This window comes from Nanorana parkeri, unplaced genomic scaffold (assembly GCF_000935625.1).
Source record: "Nanorana parkeri isolate BGI_ZX_2015 unplaced genomic scaffold, ASM93562v1 scaffold1192, whole genome shotgun sequence".
In the NCBI taxonomy this organism is placed as follows: Eukaryota; Metazoa; Chordata; class Amphibia; order Anura; family Dicroglossidae; genus Nanorana; species Nanorana parkeri.
Window position 1 is genome coordinate 5,415 of NW_017307460.1, and position 17,892 is coordinate 23,306.

Below are 17,892 nucleotides of genomic sequence, written 5' to 3' on the forward strand. Positions count from 1 at the left end.
GGGGGGGGGGGGGGTGTTCGGCTCATCACTAATAGATAGCAATAAAAACACTGTCATCAATTCTAATCCTTCCTCACTCTGCTAAGAATGTTAATCGCTTTACAGATAAGTCATGGGTCCACTTTTCCAACTCTCAGCAATAAATTCTTATTTCCATCATTTTTCCGCACGGTACCCAACCTTCTTCAGATAGTGGCTCTTGTTGACCTCTTTGGCAGCTTTGGTTGGACTTGGGTCGGCATATTGCTGGCGGACGATGACGTTGGGCATCACGGTGGACAAAATATACAAAATAGGATAAAAAGGAACGGAGGCTGTATCGCTTTTTTCGAGAAGATCCATCTGAGTTATTCAGACAAACAGATGAAGAGAGTGGTGGACGTAATTAAAAGAAGCTCCGTCAATGTGATTGTTCTGCACAGCCCGGACGTCCATATTAAGGCCCTGCTAGATGCTTTGTTTAATGAGGGCGCTGCTGGAAAAGTCTTTATTGCTTCAGATTATTTTGGACTTTCTCCCGGAGATCTCTCCAAGAAAGCCTTCAAGGTTCTCAATGGGACAATTGGACTGATTCCACGCACTGGCACCATGCCAGAGTTTGAGGAATTCCTTCTAAACCTTCATCCAACTGGCAACCCAAGTTACCCATTTATTAGGCCATTTTGGGAGAAGGCTTTCAGCTGTCAGTGGACTAATGAAGGTAGCGAGAGGCCAAATACTCCCCATATAAAGGCAAATGTGACCTGCACCAGAGAAGAAGACCTGGGCAGTAAGGTCGCCCAGTTATTTGAAACAAATGATCTCAGCTACACCTATCATGCCTACCTGGCTGTGTATGCCTATGCACATGCTCTGCATTCACTGCTTGGCTGTAATACTGGATCAAATGGGTTTTATAATTATGGGACATGTGGAAATATCAGTGACGCGCAACATTGGAAGGTGAGTTACAGATGGAGTTTTGAACTATGACTCTTTCAATTTGCCTTTTATTTAACAGCTTTTATATAAAAATACCCTAAACAAAACCGATGATTGCTGATTGGTTGGTTCTGATTATAGCACATGGATTGGATTTTTACAAAGGATTTTTACAATTTGCCAGAAATTGTTGCAGCAATTCTCAAGAAGCCAATGCTGCTCAAGGCAGTCTAGAGTAGATGACATGTGAGGACGTCTTTCCAAAAAAGACCCTCCAGTTGTAACTTGTTGAGAATCAGTGAGCAGACATAGTGCTGATAAGATATCAGACTTTATTGTCTAAGCCAGGGCTTCTTAAAGTGTGGGTCACAACCCCATATAGGGTCGCTCAAGTGAACAGGGCGGTCGCTATCTAAATCCCCGGCAAGGATCGGCTTTAGGGGGATACGACCAGTACTTGTGTGAGGGGCAGCAAGCAAGATTTCTTTATTTTTATTTAATGTTTAATGTGCAGTGACAGTGTAGTGTAGTTGTTAAGGTCACGGCCCCCCCTGTGCACTTGGTACCTTCCTGAGCATGTGCTTTTTTTCTTCACTGACAGAGCTTTCTTTAACCCAGCATAAGTCAAGCACAGCTGCTGGAGGTAAAGGTGAGAGGCGAAGGGGGGTAGTGGTAGTTGGTAATGGCAGAGACACCGACCGACCATCAGTCCACGGCGCAGTGGGGGGAGGGGGCGAGGGAGGAGGCAGGCACTAACTGATGCTGTGGAGGGTAAAGAACTGGGGGGGGAGAGAGAGACACCAACTGACGCTGGGGGGGGAGAGAAAGACACTGACCGACGCTGGAGGGGGGAGAGAGACACCGACTGACACTGGGGGGGAGGCACTGAGCGACGCTAGGGGAGGGGGGAGACACACGACCGACGCTGGGGGGAAAGAGGGGAGCGACACTGTCCAACGCCAAAAAGGGTCGCGAGTGGAGAAAGTTTAAGAAGGCCTGGTCTAAGCTACAAACACATGTATTCTTCACCACAATGTCCTACCCAATTGCCATAGAGGGGAGGGAGTTGGGGAGTTCAGCTGTGAGGGATGCCTTGTTATGGCCTTTGAAGGAGGTGTACGAGACACAAATCCACTATGGGAGAATCCCACCACTAAAAAAAACACAATGATCCTTCATGTGATTCTATCCACCCATACCCATTAGGAACAAGGTTTGAGTTTGCGACAACTTAGGTTTGAGACAGATCCCCAGGATTCATGTTCAGGCTCCATCGTGAACTTGTAATCAATATGCTTGTGAGTTTGCTCCATAAATTAGGAAGAAAACCCATAGTGCACTACTTATCCTATACCCGTGGTCCTGTGAAACATTCCACAGTAGGTATAGAGGCACCCACAGGTCTTAATAAGTCAAACGGGTGGAAATAAGTCAAAGCATTAGTATTGTATTGTCAATGTTACTACGTAATTCAGTCCATCTTCATCAATAGCCTTGGTCATGTTAAGCAGAGCTGGTAATATTCTGTAGGGAGAGATATAGTGCTGTACTGTGAATTGCAATGGTGCACTACATATACTTTGGTACCCTGTTCTGCTACATGTCATAGGGATGTCGAGATGCCCCTTTTTCAAGACCAAGTACAAGTACTTTCCCTCAGGTACTCGCCAATACCAATTACCGATACTTTTTTTTAAAGGGACATGTGACATTTTTTCTAAAACAACACAGACTAATGATGTTAGGGCAGTTTCTCACCAGAGCACAATACAGATGTCCAAAGAGCACAAGACATCTCACGAGAGCACAAGACATCTCACCAGAGCACAATTCATCTCACCAGAGCACAATACATCTCACCAGAGCATAATACATCTCACCAAAGCACAAGACATCTCACCAGAGCACAATTCATCTCACCAGAGCACAAGTCATCTCACGAGAGCACAATTCATCTCACCAGAGCACAATACATCTCACCAGAGCATAATACATCTCACCAAAGCACAAGACATCTCACCAGAGCACAATTCATCTCACCAGAGCACAATACAGATGTCCAAAGAGCACAAGACATCTCACCAGAGCACAATACATCTCACCAGAGAACAATACATGTCACCAGAGCACAAGACATCTCACCAGAGCACAAGACATCTCACCAAAGCACAAGACATCTCACCAGAGCACAATTCATCTCACCAGAGCACAATACATCTCACCAGAGCACAATACATCTCACCAGAGCACAATACATCTTATCAGAGCACAATACATCTCACCAGAGCACAATACAGATGTCCAAAGAGCACAAGACATCTCACCAGAGCACAATACATCTCACCAGAGCACAATACATCTCACCAGAGCACAAAACATCTCACCAGAGCACAATACATCTCACCAGAGCAGAAGGCTGCAGTATCACCCGGGCGGCATGTGAATCTCTGCAGGGCTCTGTGGGGCAGTGGCTATGCTGTGGAGAGTTGCTTAAAGCTGGTGCCGGTGTCCGGGGCTGTACGGTGCTGTGTGGGGCTCTCCATGGCTGTGCCTGCACCGGGAAGGAGGAGCCAGAGATATAGAACCGCACAGGCTCTGCCAGGTCCCCAGCAGGCTGCCGAGGTCTCCAGAAGCACGGGAACTCAGCAGCCGCTGTGGTTTAAAAATGTAAGGGGCCAGTATCGGTCTTAAGAATCGGGGCATTTTCACAAGTACTCGTGAAAATGCCTGATATCGGCCCCGATACTAATACTAGTATCGATATCGGGACATCCCTAGTTTTAAGATTTTTTAACTGCGTACAGTTGGGCTTTAAATGTGGCTAAAATATTTTAAATATTCAAAAATTAATCAGGTGATCCGTTACCTCAAGAAAACCAAGTTCCACTCAAAGTCTGGGCAGATGATGAAGTTTAATGCCCAGGGGGACCTTCCTGCTTCCTCTGATGTCTTGAACATGCAGATCCTTAATGACAGCTTCAACCTGGTGAAAGTAGGGGTGATTGAACCCGAAGCCACCATGGGTGAGAAGATCAGTGTGAACTTCAGCGCCATCCTCTGGAACGATCACTTTTTACAGGTAATTGATGCTGACACTCTACCACTCGTTCTGCCATTTTGTTAGATTTCGGTGGCTTCATAGATAATGCTGACATTTGCAAGGCCTGTTGAAATCTGGGGAAGCTCTATTTTCTTCTCCTCATCCTCAAAGAAAGTGATAGTGAAAATAGAATCAATATTATAGATTATGTACAGGGCCGGTGCTAAGATTTTTGCCAACACAGGCAAAGTATTATGTACTATATGGCCTAAAGTACACACCTGACCATTACACTTACTGGCCAAAAGTATATGACCCCTCTTCAAATGAATGAATGTTTACAGTTAAGGGAGATGTTAATACTACAGCACAATTACATTTTAGAAAATGTTGTGCTTCAACCCTTGTGGCATATAGTCTGGTTTCTGTTCCAGCATGACTGTGCCCCTGTATACAAAGCCAGCTCAATAAAGGAATGGTTTGACCAATTTGAATTGGAGGAACTTTTATTGAAAATCGCAGAACAATAAAAGAAAATTAACAGATTATGTGGATTTGGAGCAACATTCAACAGATTTTTTTGCACAAGTCATTCTGAATTGAGAAAGCTGGTCGGAGGACCAGTGAAACGTCTTCAAGAGAATTACAACAAGTCAAGTTGCCTTGACTTATTTTTTACAGATATACCATGACCTGGATGAATGAGAACCTTCACAGACAATAAAAGAAAAGCATATGTAGCGCCCTCTGCTATGCCACTACTAAATTTAGTGTATATCTGGACTGTAATAAGTCTGGATGCTGATTTGCTCTGAGTTCTGCAGGATTCCCTGAGTTTGGTGGATTGATTGTTTCCCCCCTGTGGCTGGGTTGGGGACTCAGCATACAGTGAGGGAGGATCCATTCTCAGACTGTGACAGTGCATCTGACTCTGACCAATCCCTGAGCAGGGTTACTCAGAGGTATAGTTGAAGGAAGGTGATAAAAGGTTTGGGGACTTTTTCCAGAACTCTCTCTGTCCCCTGGGGGCCCTCCCTGGGAGGAGGTCTGTGTGCTACAGATGCCTGGCCTAGGCCTCAGCATGTGGCAGAAGCTGAGGGCCTAGAGGCCTAAAATACTACTGGATGCCTGGCTTAGGCCTCAGCATGTGGCAGATGCTGGGGGCCCAGAGAATTAGATGCTACTGGAAAGGAACCTGATGGAAGCTGGGCTGGAGGTGGAATCTGCTTATTGCAGACATCCCAACCTGCAAAACCTTATTTCAGGGAGGTGCCCTTCTCATTTCAGGGAGGTACGTTCTCATTTCAGGGAGGTACCTTCTCTGTTTTTTTTTATTTTGATAGCGGCCGTCGGCCACCTTCACAATAAAAAAAAAAATATAAAATCTCTCTCTTGCGGGCGTCCGGGAGCCGCTATCTAATAGGGATGTCTGCTATTGAGGAGTGTCACAGAGGAGCTGGTGAGAGCTACTGTCCGGAACCCTGTAAGAGATCCTTCATCCTATTCTCAGGTACTTTACTGTAGACAAGACAGTTGGTGCACTGCAAGTCCTGTGACAGTTCTCCTTCAAAGTCCTGGACTATTCCTGGTTGTTCTCTGTGCTACTACATATTATTGGTTGCTCTTACAGGACTGTTGTGCTACTGATACAAGCTGTTGCTAAGGGAGAAGACAGAGTCCTCTAAATTGTTACTCGGGTATCCTGCAATCCCAAAGCCTCTCTCCTAGTTGATACTTTTCAAATAAATGCAAAAAAGACCCTACGACTCGAGCCTGTTCTGTTCCGAAGTGTCGGTGTTGCTGGAGCTGAGAAGGGGGCCGGTGGCTGGCAAAACAGGTAGGAGAGCCCTAGTTCATATCCACCGGCTCCTTCGGGGGTGAGCGATACACATACTAACCACTGATGTGTTTCAACCAGCTCTAGGCATAATCATAGGATAATGGGTGGGTAATTGCTTTATAATGGCGTAGTGGTTAGTGCTTTTGCCTTGAAGCACTGGGGGTTCGAATCCCAGCCAGATCACTAGCCGCAAGGAGTTTGCATGTTCTCCCTGTGCTTGCATGGGTTTCCTCCCACACTCCAAAGACATACTGGTAGGTAAATTGGCTCCTCTCTAAAAAAAAATAATTGTCCCTTTATGTATGTATGAGACATAGGGACCTTAGATTGTAAGCTCCTTCAGGGTAGGGAATGATGTGAATGTGCAACTATGTAAAGTGCTGCGTAAATTGTCGGCACTATATAAATACCTGAAATCATAACATAATAGTAGTAGGTGAGTCGTCCATGAGGTTTCCATTGACCAAAAGTCAACATAGATAGGTAACAGTCTCCTGGCCTTTTTGGCTAGATCAGGTAACATTCCTATATCTGTGGGGCAGTGCATGACATCCCCAAATGAGTATTCTCAGGGAACAAAAACAATCATCTAGAAACCCCTTGCACAACTATTGTTGTTTTCCATGTAATTCAGACTGCCACTTCTTTCTGCCCTCACTCGTGTGAGTAGGCTGCTCCTGTTCAGGAGAGATACTGACCTAAAGGGGATCATAATACAAGTAGATTGAATGCATGTCCCCACTTTTTCAAACACCGATGGCCAGCTATATTCCAGGGTAGAACTCATGTGAATTAACTTTTGCCCCCTTTAGGTTGAAGAAAAGTTTATATTTTACGAAAGGCTAGCATGTATCATGGACCCTCGTGGCGATTTTGTCTCCTCTGCAGATGCCGATCTCTGTCTGCAGTAACAGCTGTCGGCCTGGGTACAGGAAAGTCCCTTCGCAAGGAAGACCCATCTGCTGCTATGACTGCATCCCCTGCTCTGAGGGAGAGATGACCAATTACACAGGTATCATATGGTGAAGTGGCTGAACCTTTAAAGTGGGTGAAACAAGGAGGGAGCAGGAGGTGCGGCCTGCAATGGGTGACACAATCATTTGGGGGGACACCAAAATGACTGACAGTCATTTTGATGTCACCGCCTCTAAAAAGTCAGGTAGTCGGTCATGGACCGAGCGCCTGACAACTGCACGAGAGAAGCTGAAGTCCCCTCCTCTCTTTTCCGCTGTCCATTACCAAGATGGCCACCAGCAGTTAAGTGCACGTGACGTCATTACGCACTAGCGTGATGACGTCACACACGTGCGTGATGACTTCCTAGCCAATGTGACACCTGATGCTCACACTGGGTGACAGCCAACCTGGGGAAGCCTCTGGGGTGACAGCTGAAAGGATTATTCGGTTTGATTATGCATGGTTCCATATTGAGATGCCACCAAGTACTTACAAAGCCTGGGATATTGGGTTATGGTGCCCTTGAATGGCAAAGCATCAATCACAATGGGAGCTTAAATGTATATCTTACTATACAGTATATCCAAAATGTATCCACAAATTATGTGCGCTAGGACAGAGCAGTTTTATAATCAGGTAAAACTGTTTGATGTAATATGTCCATGAACAAAAAAAAACATTGTGTAACATAACCAGGGTACAACAGGGTAATCCTACCCCCTCAATAATGGGTACGGACTCTACAGAAGTAGACATGTCCAGTATTATGGATCCCATACTACCTCTAGTGATTGTTAGTGCTGATTGGCACAAGAGTAAGCATGTTAGCGTGCATTTATGTCCTGCCAAGCAATGGATGCATAACTCCAGTATCACACGTCCCATATATTATATAACAATGCATCAATCATACATATATCCTGTGAAATATTCAGACATTAGAATATCACATGTAGAGCTAATATAATATCTTAAATCTACAGTTCAAATTGACTTCTGGTTACCTTGAATAGATTTGTAGTGTACAATGGTTTTGCCTTTAATGGGACATTATAGGGAGTACAAATATTGAGTAATTATTGTAAAGTTTATCTGAAAATAATTTGTGGTGCGCCCACATTAATGCACAAAAAGACTTTGTCCTCCTCGGGATTAAGTTCATTTTTTCCCCTCATTCTTTTTACACTTAAAATGTCTTACTCTGTATTCTCTATCCATCACATTTGGGCTCTTCATTGTTCTATTAGCCTCCATCTCAGCAGCTGGAAAAATACTTTTTCTGGTGTTTTGGTTTGATCTGTTCATATTATGTATCCCACTCAACTTCAGCTACTCTGAACTCTGACCTGAAACCTTCTGAACACCTTTGGATGAACTGGAAAACTTGGGCCCCAAATCCCATAGTCATACTCCAAAATCTTGCAGAAAGCCTTCCCAAAAAGTGTTATAGCTGTTATAGCAGATGACAAGGGATATCCAATAGGCACACATAGGTGCGATGGTCAAGTGTCCAGAAACCTTTGGTCATATGGTAAATGCGATGAGCATATATGGCTGTCGTGTTTATTATAACACAAACTCTAAAACAGGTATCATACAACATTAACACATACTGCTAAGATTATCATTTACAATATAGTTATAAAATACTGCAATCAAATATGCGATTTATCTTGAGCATTAATATACAATTTCCATGTTCTATAGATGCGGATGAGTGTTTCAGATGTCCCTCCGATCAGTGGTCCAATGAGGATAGGGACAGGTGTATCCCAAAGGCTGTAGAGTTCCTATCATATGATGAACCGTTGGGAATCACTCTGGTGTTAACAGCTGTCATCTTGTCAATCTTCACACTCAGCATCTTAATTATCTTCATTCAGTATCGAGAAACTCCCATCATCAAAGCCACCAATAGAGAGCTGAGCTACATCCTGCTGGTGTCTCTCATTCTCTGCTTCCTCTGTTGCCTGGTATTCATTGGTCAACCGTCAACTTTTAGTTGTCTCCTAAGACAAACCTTCTTCAGTGTGGTCTTCTCCATTAGTATCTCCTCAGTCCTGGCCAAGACTATCATGGTGATCATTGCCTTTAAAGCCACCAGCCTCAACAGTTCATTGAGAAAATGGCTTGGTCCCACCATCCCTCGTAATGTTGTTGGGATCTGTTTTGTTTTGCAGATCAGCATTTGTTCATTTTGGCTATACAGTTCCCCGCCTTTTCCCATACTGAACAACAAAAGCCAAAAGATAATATTTGAGTGTAATGAAGGACAGAAAGTATTTTTCTATATGATTCTGGGGTTCATGGGCTTTCTGGCCATGATCAGAGGTTTTTTATTGGACAGCTTAGACCAATGGCGATTTGCCATTGGTCCAAGCCATCCACAGAGCTCTAACAAAGAGTAGAGGCTGTGACAGCTTTTGCCTCACCAAGTTAGCTTACACAAGCAGTGGTGAAGCTCGCTGCTGTGTAAGCTAACTACCTCTCAAAAGCCGGATACAGCGCTGCCTGTAATTACAGAGCGGGGAGGATTTCCCTGCTGTGTAACCTGATAGAAGCCGATCTGCATGGAGAAAAAGCTGTCAGCTTAAGACCTGCCTCCACTGACCGCACGTCCCTGAGTTTATCCAGTTTCCCATCTCCTCTGATGTAAAAGTGTAATACAGAACAGATAATAGAAGGTAACACTGCAAGTCCCTTGGTCAACGTGTCACCCTTTTCAAGATCGAAAGTCATTCTCTGACATACTTGTTGAACATAAAATCTAAGAGCAAATATAAGACATGTGTGAGGATTTTTTAGCTCTCAGTTCCCCTTTGCACATCTATCAGATATGTACACTTTATACGTGATAGTGCACAGAGCCCCAATGGGACAAGAAGGTCCATTGGTTTTTAATGAGTAGAATACAAGAGCTGAGATGGCTATCTGTTGTGTGTATGGGGTGGAGTGCTATAGGCAGAGTAGACTTAGGATATATAACTGTTTATGGAATTTGAGTATGTTTGTAGGTTCAGGCAACAAAGCAATATATATATATCACATCTCCAACCCTCTCAGCCATTCAATACTTTTTAATAAATAAAATACTTTCTAAAGACTTCTTTTTACTTTACTTTCAATCCAATGTCTATGTTCTTCATTGGTGCCACTTCCGTAAGTAATGACGAGTGATACAATGCTGTATACTATGCCCATCTGTGGTTACAATCAATTGGGGTTGCTGTAGCCTTTGGGATTCGGAAAGAACCTCACTGCTACACAGCCAGTAGGAAGTGATAATGTCACCCTGGCAGTGACATGAAGAAGGACTTCCTCCTCCTCAATAAAGAGGATAGTAGACTCAGACCCGTAACCACAGATTTGGTGGGTTTTTTGTTTTATTTCTATATTTATTTTTTACTAACAGAGTGATAAGTTGTGGGAGGAAGGGAGGTGTATGGGATATGGGATTAGGGAAGAGGGATAGGGCTTAGAGTTAATTTTTAAACCACTAGATGACACAGGCACAAAGCACCCAGCCAATGCTGAAGAACATCAGTCACAGAGCCTGCCCTGGAGACAAAGGACAACCGAATATCCACAAAGGGTGAGCTGGAACCGATAGTTCCTGACAGTGAGAATTGTTTCATCGTCCTCTTCCAGTAACCTTTGTCTTCCCCCAGAGTCCTATAATTATTCTCATAATACTATTATTGTAACAATAGCATGCTACAGGTATGACATATCTAGTGTGAAGCTTTACATGAGGAGTGCGGCCATCACAGTTATTAATTGTAAAAGGGAACATTTTTCTAGTGGTAATTCGGGGGAGGGGGGTCATATGAGATCACCTCTACCTTGCCGTTATTACATCCCTACACTTTATTAGCACTTCAGTAACAGGGTATCTTGAGACTCTAGTAATAGGGAGTAATTACATTTAAAGATGAACCTCAGCTTGGCCCAGTTTAAGTATACACTGAGTGGCCAGATTATTATACACAGTGAGTGGCCAGATTATTATGACCACCTGATGTTTGTAGGCAAATTAGCTATAATTTGGCGCTGAAGTTGCTAGAGGGCCAGACCATTATAAATAGGGAAGCAGGTTGTTTACCACGACAGTAGAAGTGATTTGTTTCTGAAGATACGGGTAAACAACGCAATTTAACAGCCTTTGAACGCGGGATGATTGTTGGCGCTTGGAGCCATGGAGTGAAATGAAATAAAAGCTGCTTATTTATATTGGACTGTGTTGAAGATGCATATTTACCCCTGGGGTTCCCCACAATATATATATATATTCTACCTGGGGATCCTGTAAAGCACTGTAGAAGCTGGAGCTACTACAACGCTGGCCGTGATCTTCTGGGTTCTCGTACTGCTCTGTGCTGAGCGGCTTCCCCTCTGCTGTGAAAACACAGGGGGTCACTCCCTTGGCACAGCAGCCATGCAGATAATGGCTAAAATGTTTATCAATGAATACTAAGCATTCTCTGATTGTATCTGTAAAAAATAAGTCAAGGCAACTGGACTTGCTGTATTTTTCTTGAAGATGTTTCACTAGTCATCCAACCAGCTTTCTCAATTCAGAATTACTTGCACAAACATTGGGTTGGAGAGACATTCACTATATTTATTCCCAGATAATTTTTGTACAAGTCATTCTGAATTGAGAAAGCTGGTCGAATGGTCAGTGAAACGTCTTCAAGAAAAATACAGCAAGTCCAGTTGCCTTGACTTATTTGTTACAGATGTACCATGACCTGGATGAGTGAGAACCTTCACAGACATATTCTCTGATTGGTTAAGGTGTGATGACATCACAATCTGCCTCTTGTCCAATCAGATAATGCCTTGTATTCAATAGTTGAAATGCTGGGCATTCTCTAAATGGCTGCTATGCCAGGGGAGTGACCCCCTGTGTTTTCAGAGAACAGGGAAGTGGCTCAGTACAGTGCAGTACCGGACCCAGAAGATAGCTGTAAAGAACTGCAGTAACTCTGGCTATGAAGTGTTTGACAGGATCCCAGTGGCCCCAGGAGGTATAAAATGTATTGTGGGATGTTACAGTGTGTGCTGGAGGTGTGATGATCTAAAGCAGGGGTAGGAAACCTCGGTACTCCAGCTGTTGGGGAACTTCAAGTCCAATGAGGCAAAGCAACACACTTACATGATGAGATTTGTAGTTTAACCATAGCCGCAGTGCCATGGTTGCCTATCCCTGACCTAGAGCATGCTCCATTCAGCTACATTCAAGACTGAAAGTCAAATCCACCAGAGACACATGGCAAAGTAGAACTTACACATTAAATATTAAATGATCAGCAGCAAACATACCCCTTAATTATTCTGCACATAAACCTAAAGGTAGGGCTGCCTTTGGGTGCTTGAGTAATGTGGGGGAGATGAAACTTCTTACTGTTCCCCCTCTGCCGCATGTGAAATCACTGCCATAACCATCTACACAGCAGTGCTAGGAAGCGGTCCGGCAGCATGAATCCTAGAAGTGCACATACACCAGCGCACAATGACAATAGCACAACATTGAACCTTAGAAAGAGAGGGAATCCTCAATCAGTCAGAGTCCCATTATTAAACCACTGCGAGTGATCCCTCAGGAAAATTGGGTCCAGGAAGCTTCTCTTGGAAATCCTTAGTCAATACAATGGAGGAAGGTCAATGCAGAGGTAGGTGTGCCAAAATGTGCAAGTATTTTGTGTCGAGAAAAAAAATGCTCAGTGTTGGTGGTCAGCAAGACGATAACATGCCCAGCATTGGTGGTCAATGGGAGGAAAACATGCCCAGCGTTGGTGGTCAATGGGAGGAAAACAAGCCCAGGGTTGGTGGTCAGTGGGAGGACAACATGCCCAGCGTTGGTGGTCAGTGGGAGGAAAACATGCCCAGCCTTGGTGGTCAGTGGGAGGAAAACATGCCCAGCATTGGTAGTCAGTGGGAGGAAAACATGCCCAGCGTTGGTAGTCAGTGGGAGGAGAACATGCCCAGCGTTGGTGGTCAGTGGGAGGAAAAAAATCCCAGCATTAGTGGGAGGAGAACAATGCCTGGTGTTGGGGGTCAGAGGAATGAAAAAAATGGCCTGGCATCAATGGGAGAAAAAACAATCATAGGGAAGAAGAATGCCTTGACATTAGCGAACATTAGGGGGGAAGGAAAAACAAATTGTGTCAGTGGGGTAAAAAAATGCATTGTGTCAGTGGGGGGAAGAGGTGGGCAGGAGGCGTTTGTGGTTAGTTTTGGTGAAGGGAGGACATTGATGGTCAGTAGGGGGGAAGAGGTGGGCAGGAGGCATTTGTGGTTAGTTTTGGTGAAGGGAGGACATTGGTGGTCAATGCAGATAAACATCTGCTGCCTTAGCTTGCAATGTAGAGAGTGCTCCCTGCCAATGCTCTCACTCACGATGCTTCTCCTGCTGCTATCAGTTACTATCAGGATCACCAGTGGAAAATTACTCAAGAAAGCCTGAAAAAAGGAAAGCTAATTCAGCCATCAGGTATTGGTAAGCTAAAATATATTATATTTGTTCTTCTTGGGTTTAGATATACTTTAACACTGTAACTGTCAGATACAATCACAGTAATTATGAAAGTAACAAGAAGAAGAAAAAGAAGAAGGAGCAGAGGAAGGAGGAGAAGAAGAAGGAGAAGGAGAAGAAGAAGAAGGAGAAGAAGAAGGAGAAGAAGGAGAAGAAGGAGAAGGAAAAGAAGGAGAAGGAGAAGGAGAAGAAGGAGAAGGTAAAGAAGGAGAAGGAGTAGAAGAAGGAGGAGGAGAAGAGGAAGGAGGAGAAGAGGAAGGAGGAGGAGCACATACAACCATGTGCTCAGACTGAGGCCTAGTGAGTGAAGCTTGAGGATGGAGAGGAGAGAGAGCGACTTCAATAGGTAGTAGGAGCCTTAGAACTTGATCCCCTACCGAAAAATTGAGCTTTCTGCTGAAATGGATTGGTAGCTATTACATCAACTACTACACAGCCAGCTTTAAGACACAGATTGACGCAATCGGCTTAAAGGTCCTCTATCTTTGAAGGTTGCAAATACTTCATTCTATCATTTTTGGGGTCTACGACATTCTGGGTGTCCTATGCCCTGACCTCTATAGCAGTTCTTCAATAAAAGTTCATCAGCATCATATCTTCTGTGTGGACATCAGTTTTATTGGTTGCCACTGGAGGGTCGGTAAGCACTTTTGGGGCAGCAATACAACAATAAACTCTAAACAAGCTAGGAGGGACCATTCTATCCAACAGCCACTTCAGGGGTGAGCGCTACATGAAGAAAGAAAAATCTATTAAAAAAATTGTAGTATATAACCTATAAAATCAGGTATATAAAATAAAGGATAAGATACCAATTTATAGAATGCTCTGAAGTCCTGAAATGAGTGCTGACGGTGTAATACTATCAGTGAAAGGCATCAGCAGCTGACACTCCTACGGCCACACCAGGGAGATCTGTGCACTGCAGTAAATCAGTTCAAGGTGAAGATCTATCATTACGGTCTCTCCAGAGTCTTCTCCTCACCATCCCCTTATAATTACCAGGACAATCGGCGACGTTTAGCCAGCAATTTCCCAAATTCTGAAATCTTCAGATTCCGTAATAATTCTCAGAAGCTGTGTAGTCATCGTCCTCAATTCCTGTAATCATAACAATGTCCCTCTGCACAACAAACACTTGATTTGGTAGAAGGTGCGATCACCCCCCCCGGAGGATCTCCAGAGAGGAAACCCAACCAGTATTTATGTCAGTTTGGTGTCCACAGAGTTTCGGCTCCTCACCTGTTCCCTGCCGCCCGACTCCCGTCATTATCTGGATGTGGTTTTCTATTTATAGGAGCGAGCGTTCACTAAGAAGGAACAGATTGTGAAACTTTATATGTAGATATGCAACTTAAATATCTATATATTTACAAATGATTGATCCGTAGCCGTAACACAATAGATTCAGGTTCATTCTATGAGCACACGGTGGGAGATTTTCTTTTATCAATGAGATATAAGTAACGTCCATAAACTTAGAAATGGGTCAAGGAGCCTTTAGATATGAATTATACAAAATGATTGATCCGTCGCCGTAACACAATAGATTCAGGTTCATTCTATGAGCACACGGTGGGAGATTTTCTTTTATCAATGAGATATAAGTAACGTCCATAAACTTAGAAATCGGTCAACTATAGACCTCTGATGACGCCGTTCCTCCATCCACTACTTATCTGCAACAAAGTCATCTTTTATTGGTAAGTGCTGAATACACAACAGGCAGTCCCCGACTTATGAACGCCCGACTTATGAACAATCTATACTTACGAACCGAGGGCCGATTGCCCCCCCCCCCCCCCGAACTGGGGCCCCGAATGATTGATCCGTCGCCGTAACACAATAGATTCAGGTTCATTCAATGAGCACACGGTGGGAGATTTTCTTTTATCAATGAGATATAAGTAACGTCCATAAACCTAGAAATGGGTCAACTATAGTCCTCTGATGACGCCGTTCCTCCGTCCACTACTTATCTGCAACAAAGACATCTTTTTATTGGTAAGTGCTGAATATACTACAGGCAGTCCCCGACTTACGAACGCCTGGCTTACAAAAATCCCGTACTTACGAACCGAAGGTCCGATTGCTCCCCCCCCCCCCCAAGATTAGTGCTGATCCAGAGTCCCACTCCTTGCCTCTTCCACCCGCAGATCCCGCACTGACACAACTACATACAGCTGTCACAGACTTTACTTCGATTCATTGTAAAAAAAACTTTGTACAATGAACGGCAGTAAAGTCGGTGACACTGAGTCGGTGACACTCCTCATTTAGGAGAACTGTTAGCATAATGGTGCCAATACGAGACTCTGCAGGCACTGCCAGGCAGCCACATCCTGCTGTTTGGGTCATCGTGAGGACCCTCTCCCATGCTCCCTCCCCTCCACTGGCCGCCAAGGACACAGGAGAAGAGGTGCTGCAGCCTGCATGTGTTAGGTGAGGTTGGGGAGTGTATGGGTGATGGCTGGCTTGGGGGGAAAGGGGGGATTGGGGGACTGTAGCTGGGCTGGTGGTATTCAGCATTGCTGTATAATGATTATACACCAATGCTGAATACCACCAGCTATACCGAACTACAAATCCCAGCAACATTATACAAAGCTGATGGTATTCTGGGTTGTTGTATAAAGTATTGCTAGAATTTGTAGTCCTGTGTAGCTTGTGGCAGGGGCGGAAAATGTACCTGTTCCGACTTACATACAAGTTCAACTTAAGAACCAACCTACAGTCCCTATCTTGTACGTAACTTGGGGACTGCCTGTACAGGAATTGACACCACAGCTCCAGCCTGAACAATAATCTGTCTACAGATAGAATTTGTAGATTCATAACGTTTTTGTTATTTATTTTTTTTAAACACTAATTTATTTCACTCCATTTTTTTTTTTTTTTTAAAGAAGCAAAACTAGAGAGGGAGATTGACGTAAGATGACTTTGTTTAATTTTTTTTTTAAATACCCAATTTATCTTTTTGACTAATTTTTTGCAATTTTGTTTTGAATTTTCATAAACTAAAAAAAAAAAAAAATTTCCGATAAAGGGCAAAGTGTAATAAACAAAAGTCCCATTATTTTACTTATTTAAAGTGACACTAAACTCAGGAGTTAAATCTTAAAAATACATTCAAGTACCTTAACTAGTAACAACAATGTATCTTATTTGTGTATCAGTCGGCTGTAGATCCTCCAATCATCTCTGAATTGGTGCTGACACTGTCCTTCCTTCTGGAGGGGGGTACTTTTGCTCCCCATGGTCCCCGTGTGTGTTTTAAAGTAGCCACCACTCCAAGCTCGCTCCCGTGATAGACTACAATCTCAGTACAAATGAGTAAACTGAACATGAGATAGTTAAGGTACTTAAATGCATTTTTAAGATTTAACATCTGAGTTTTATGCCACTTTAAAAAAGTAAAATAATGTGATTTTTGCTTCAATACACTTTGCCATTTCTCGAGCAATACAACGGGGTCTCTGGCACACTTTCAAGCCATCAACTGAAAGAATCTGATGAAACTGTTTCAGCTACTCTGGATGAAAACAGATGTTTTCGTTGTATACATTTGTGGATACATGTCAAGCCACACCGCTGTATCGAGGCATCTCTGCAAAATATGGTTTCTAACTCTAAACCAGCCTTTCTCAACCAGGGTGACATGGTACCCTGGTGTGCCTTCTGGCTTCCTCAGGGGTGCCTCAAATTTTGTGGTAGTGGGACTGTGATGTGAAGGGGGGAATGTACACTAGAGTGAAGGGGGCTCCTGGTGTAAAGCAGGAACTCTGATGTGAAAGGGATGGTCTGATATGAAAGAGGGGGCTTCTGATGTAAAAGGTTTTGTCTGATATGAATGAGGGGGCTTCTGATGTGAAACCGGCTCCTGATATGAAGGGGACTATTGATGCAAAGGGTCTCCTAATGTGGAGGGGAAATCTTTTACTTTTAAGAGGGCACTTCGATGTGAAGGGGGAAATACACTTTTTTTTGTGGATTTTTGCATGGGCTCCCGCCTAAAATCTATGATATTTTAGACTGAGGGTGCCTCAAGAATTTGTGTACTTCTAAAAGGTGTTGTGACTAAAAAAAGGTTGAGAAATGTTGCTCAACTAGAGCCCATACATAGCAATACCCAAACCGTATTGATCCTCTATTGACATACCCCATCTGGAATCTTCAGATTACCAGGATCATTTGAGTGGCCACCATAATAAAACTCCTGCAGGTCCTCTTCTTGCTCTCCGGGCTGGATGAGGGTCAGTCTAGCCCTGGCTGCAGTCTTCTGGGGTGACCGATGGAAACCTTCTCACGATCAGGGGATATTCTGATTGGTGGACTTTTTGTGATTCATTTGGGGATCGTTCTTCAATACCCAACTTTTCATGAGCTCATTCGGAGGCAACATCCTCCTTCTTAACCAGTTCAGCTCTCCCCTGTACACCCCCTTTAGATCCGAGCAATTTTTACATTCCTGTAATGAATTCCTGTTTATTTTGTGATCATTTTGTCATTACTTAAGATAATAAAGTATCATATACAGTATATTATTTTGCAGAACAAAATAGGTGGTTTTTTGGTAATATTGTCTTACTAAACCTA

At 43.7% G+C, this 17,892-nt stretch overlaps 1 protein-coding gene across 1 annotated transcript in view; it reads left to right on the plus strand.

Moving 5' to 3' along the window:
• Window positions 1-17,547, plus strand: part of LOC108796904 (extracellular calcium-sensing receptor-like) — a gene marked incomplete at its 5' end in the record, with an annotated part of 19,231 nt that extends 1,684 nt beyond the window's left edge. Inside the window, 5 exons of the mRNA XM_018568460.1 lie at window positions 106-942; window positions 3,776-4,000; window positions 6,690-6,813; window positions 8,466-9,089; window positions 17,474-17,547. Coding sequence (XP_018423962.1) covers window positions 106-942; window positions 3,776-4,000; window positions 6,690-6,813; window positions 8,466-9,089; window positions 17,474-17,547 — 1,884 coding nt within the window. The remainder of the gene's footprint in view (window positions 1-105; window positions 943-3,775; window positions 4,001-6,689; window positions 6,814-8,465; window positions 9,090-17,473) is intronic.
• Window positions 17,548-17,892: the final 345 nt, after the last annotated feature.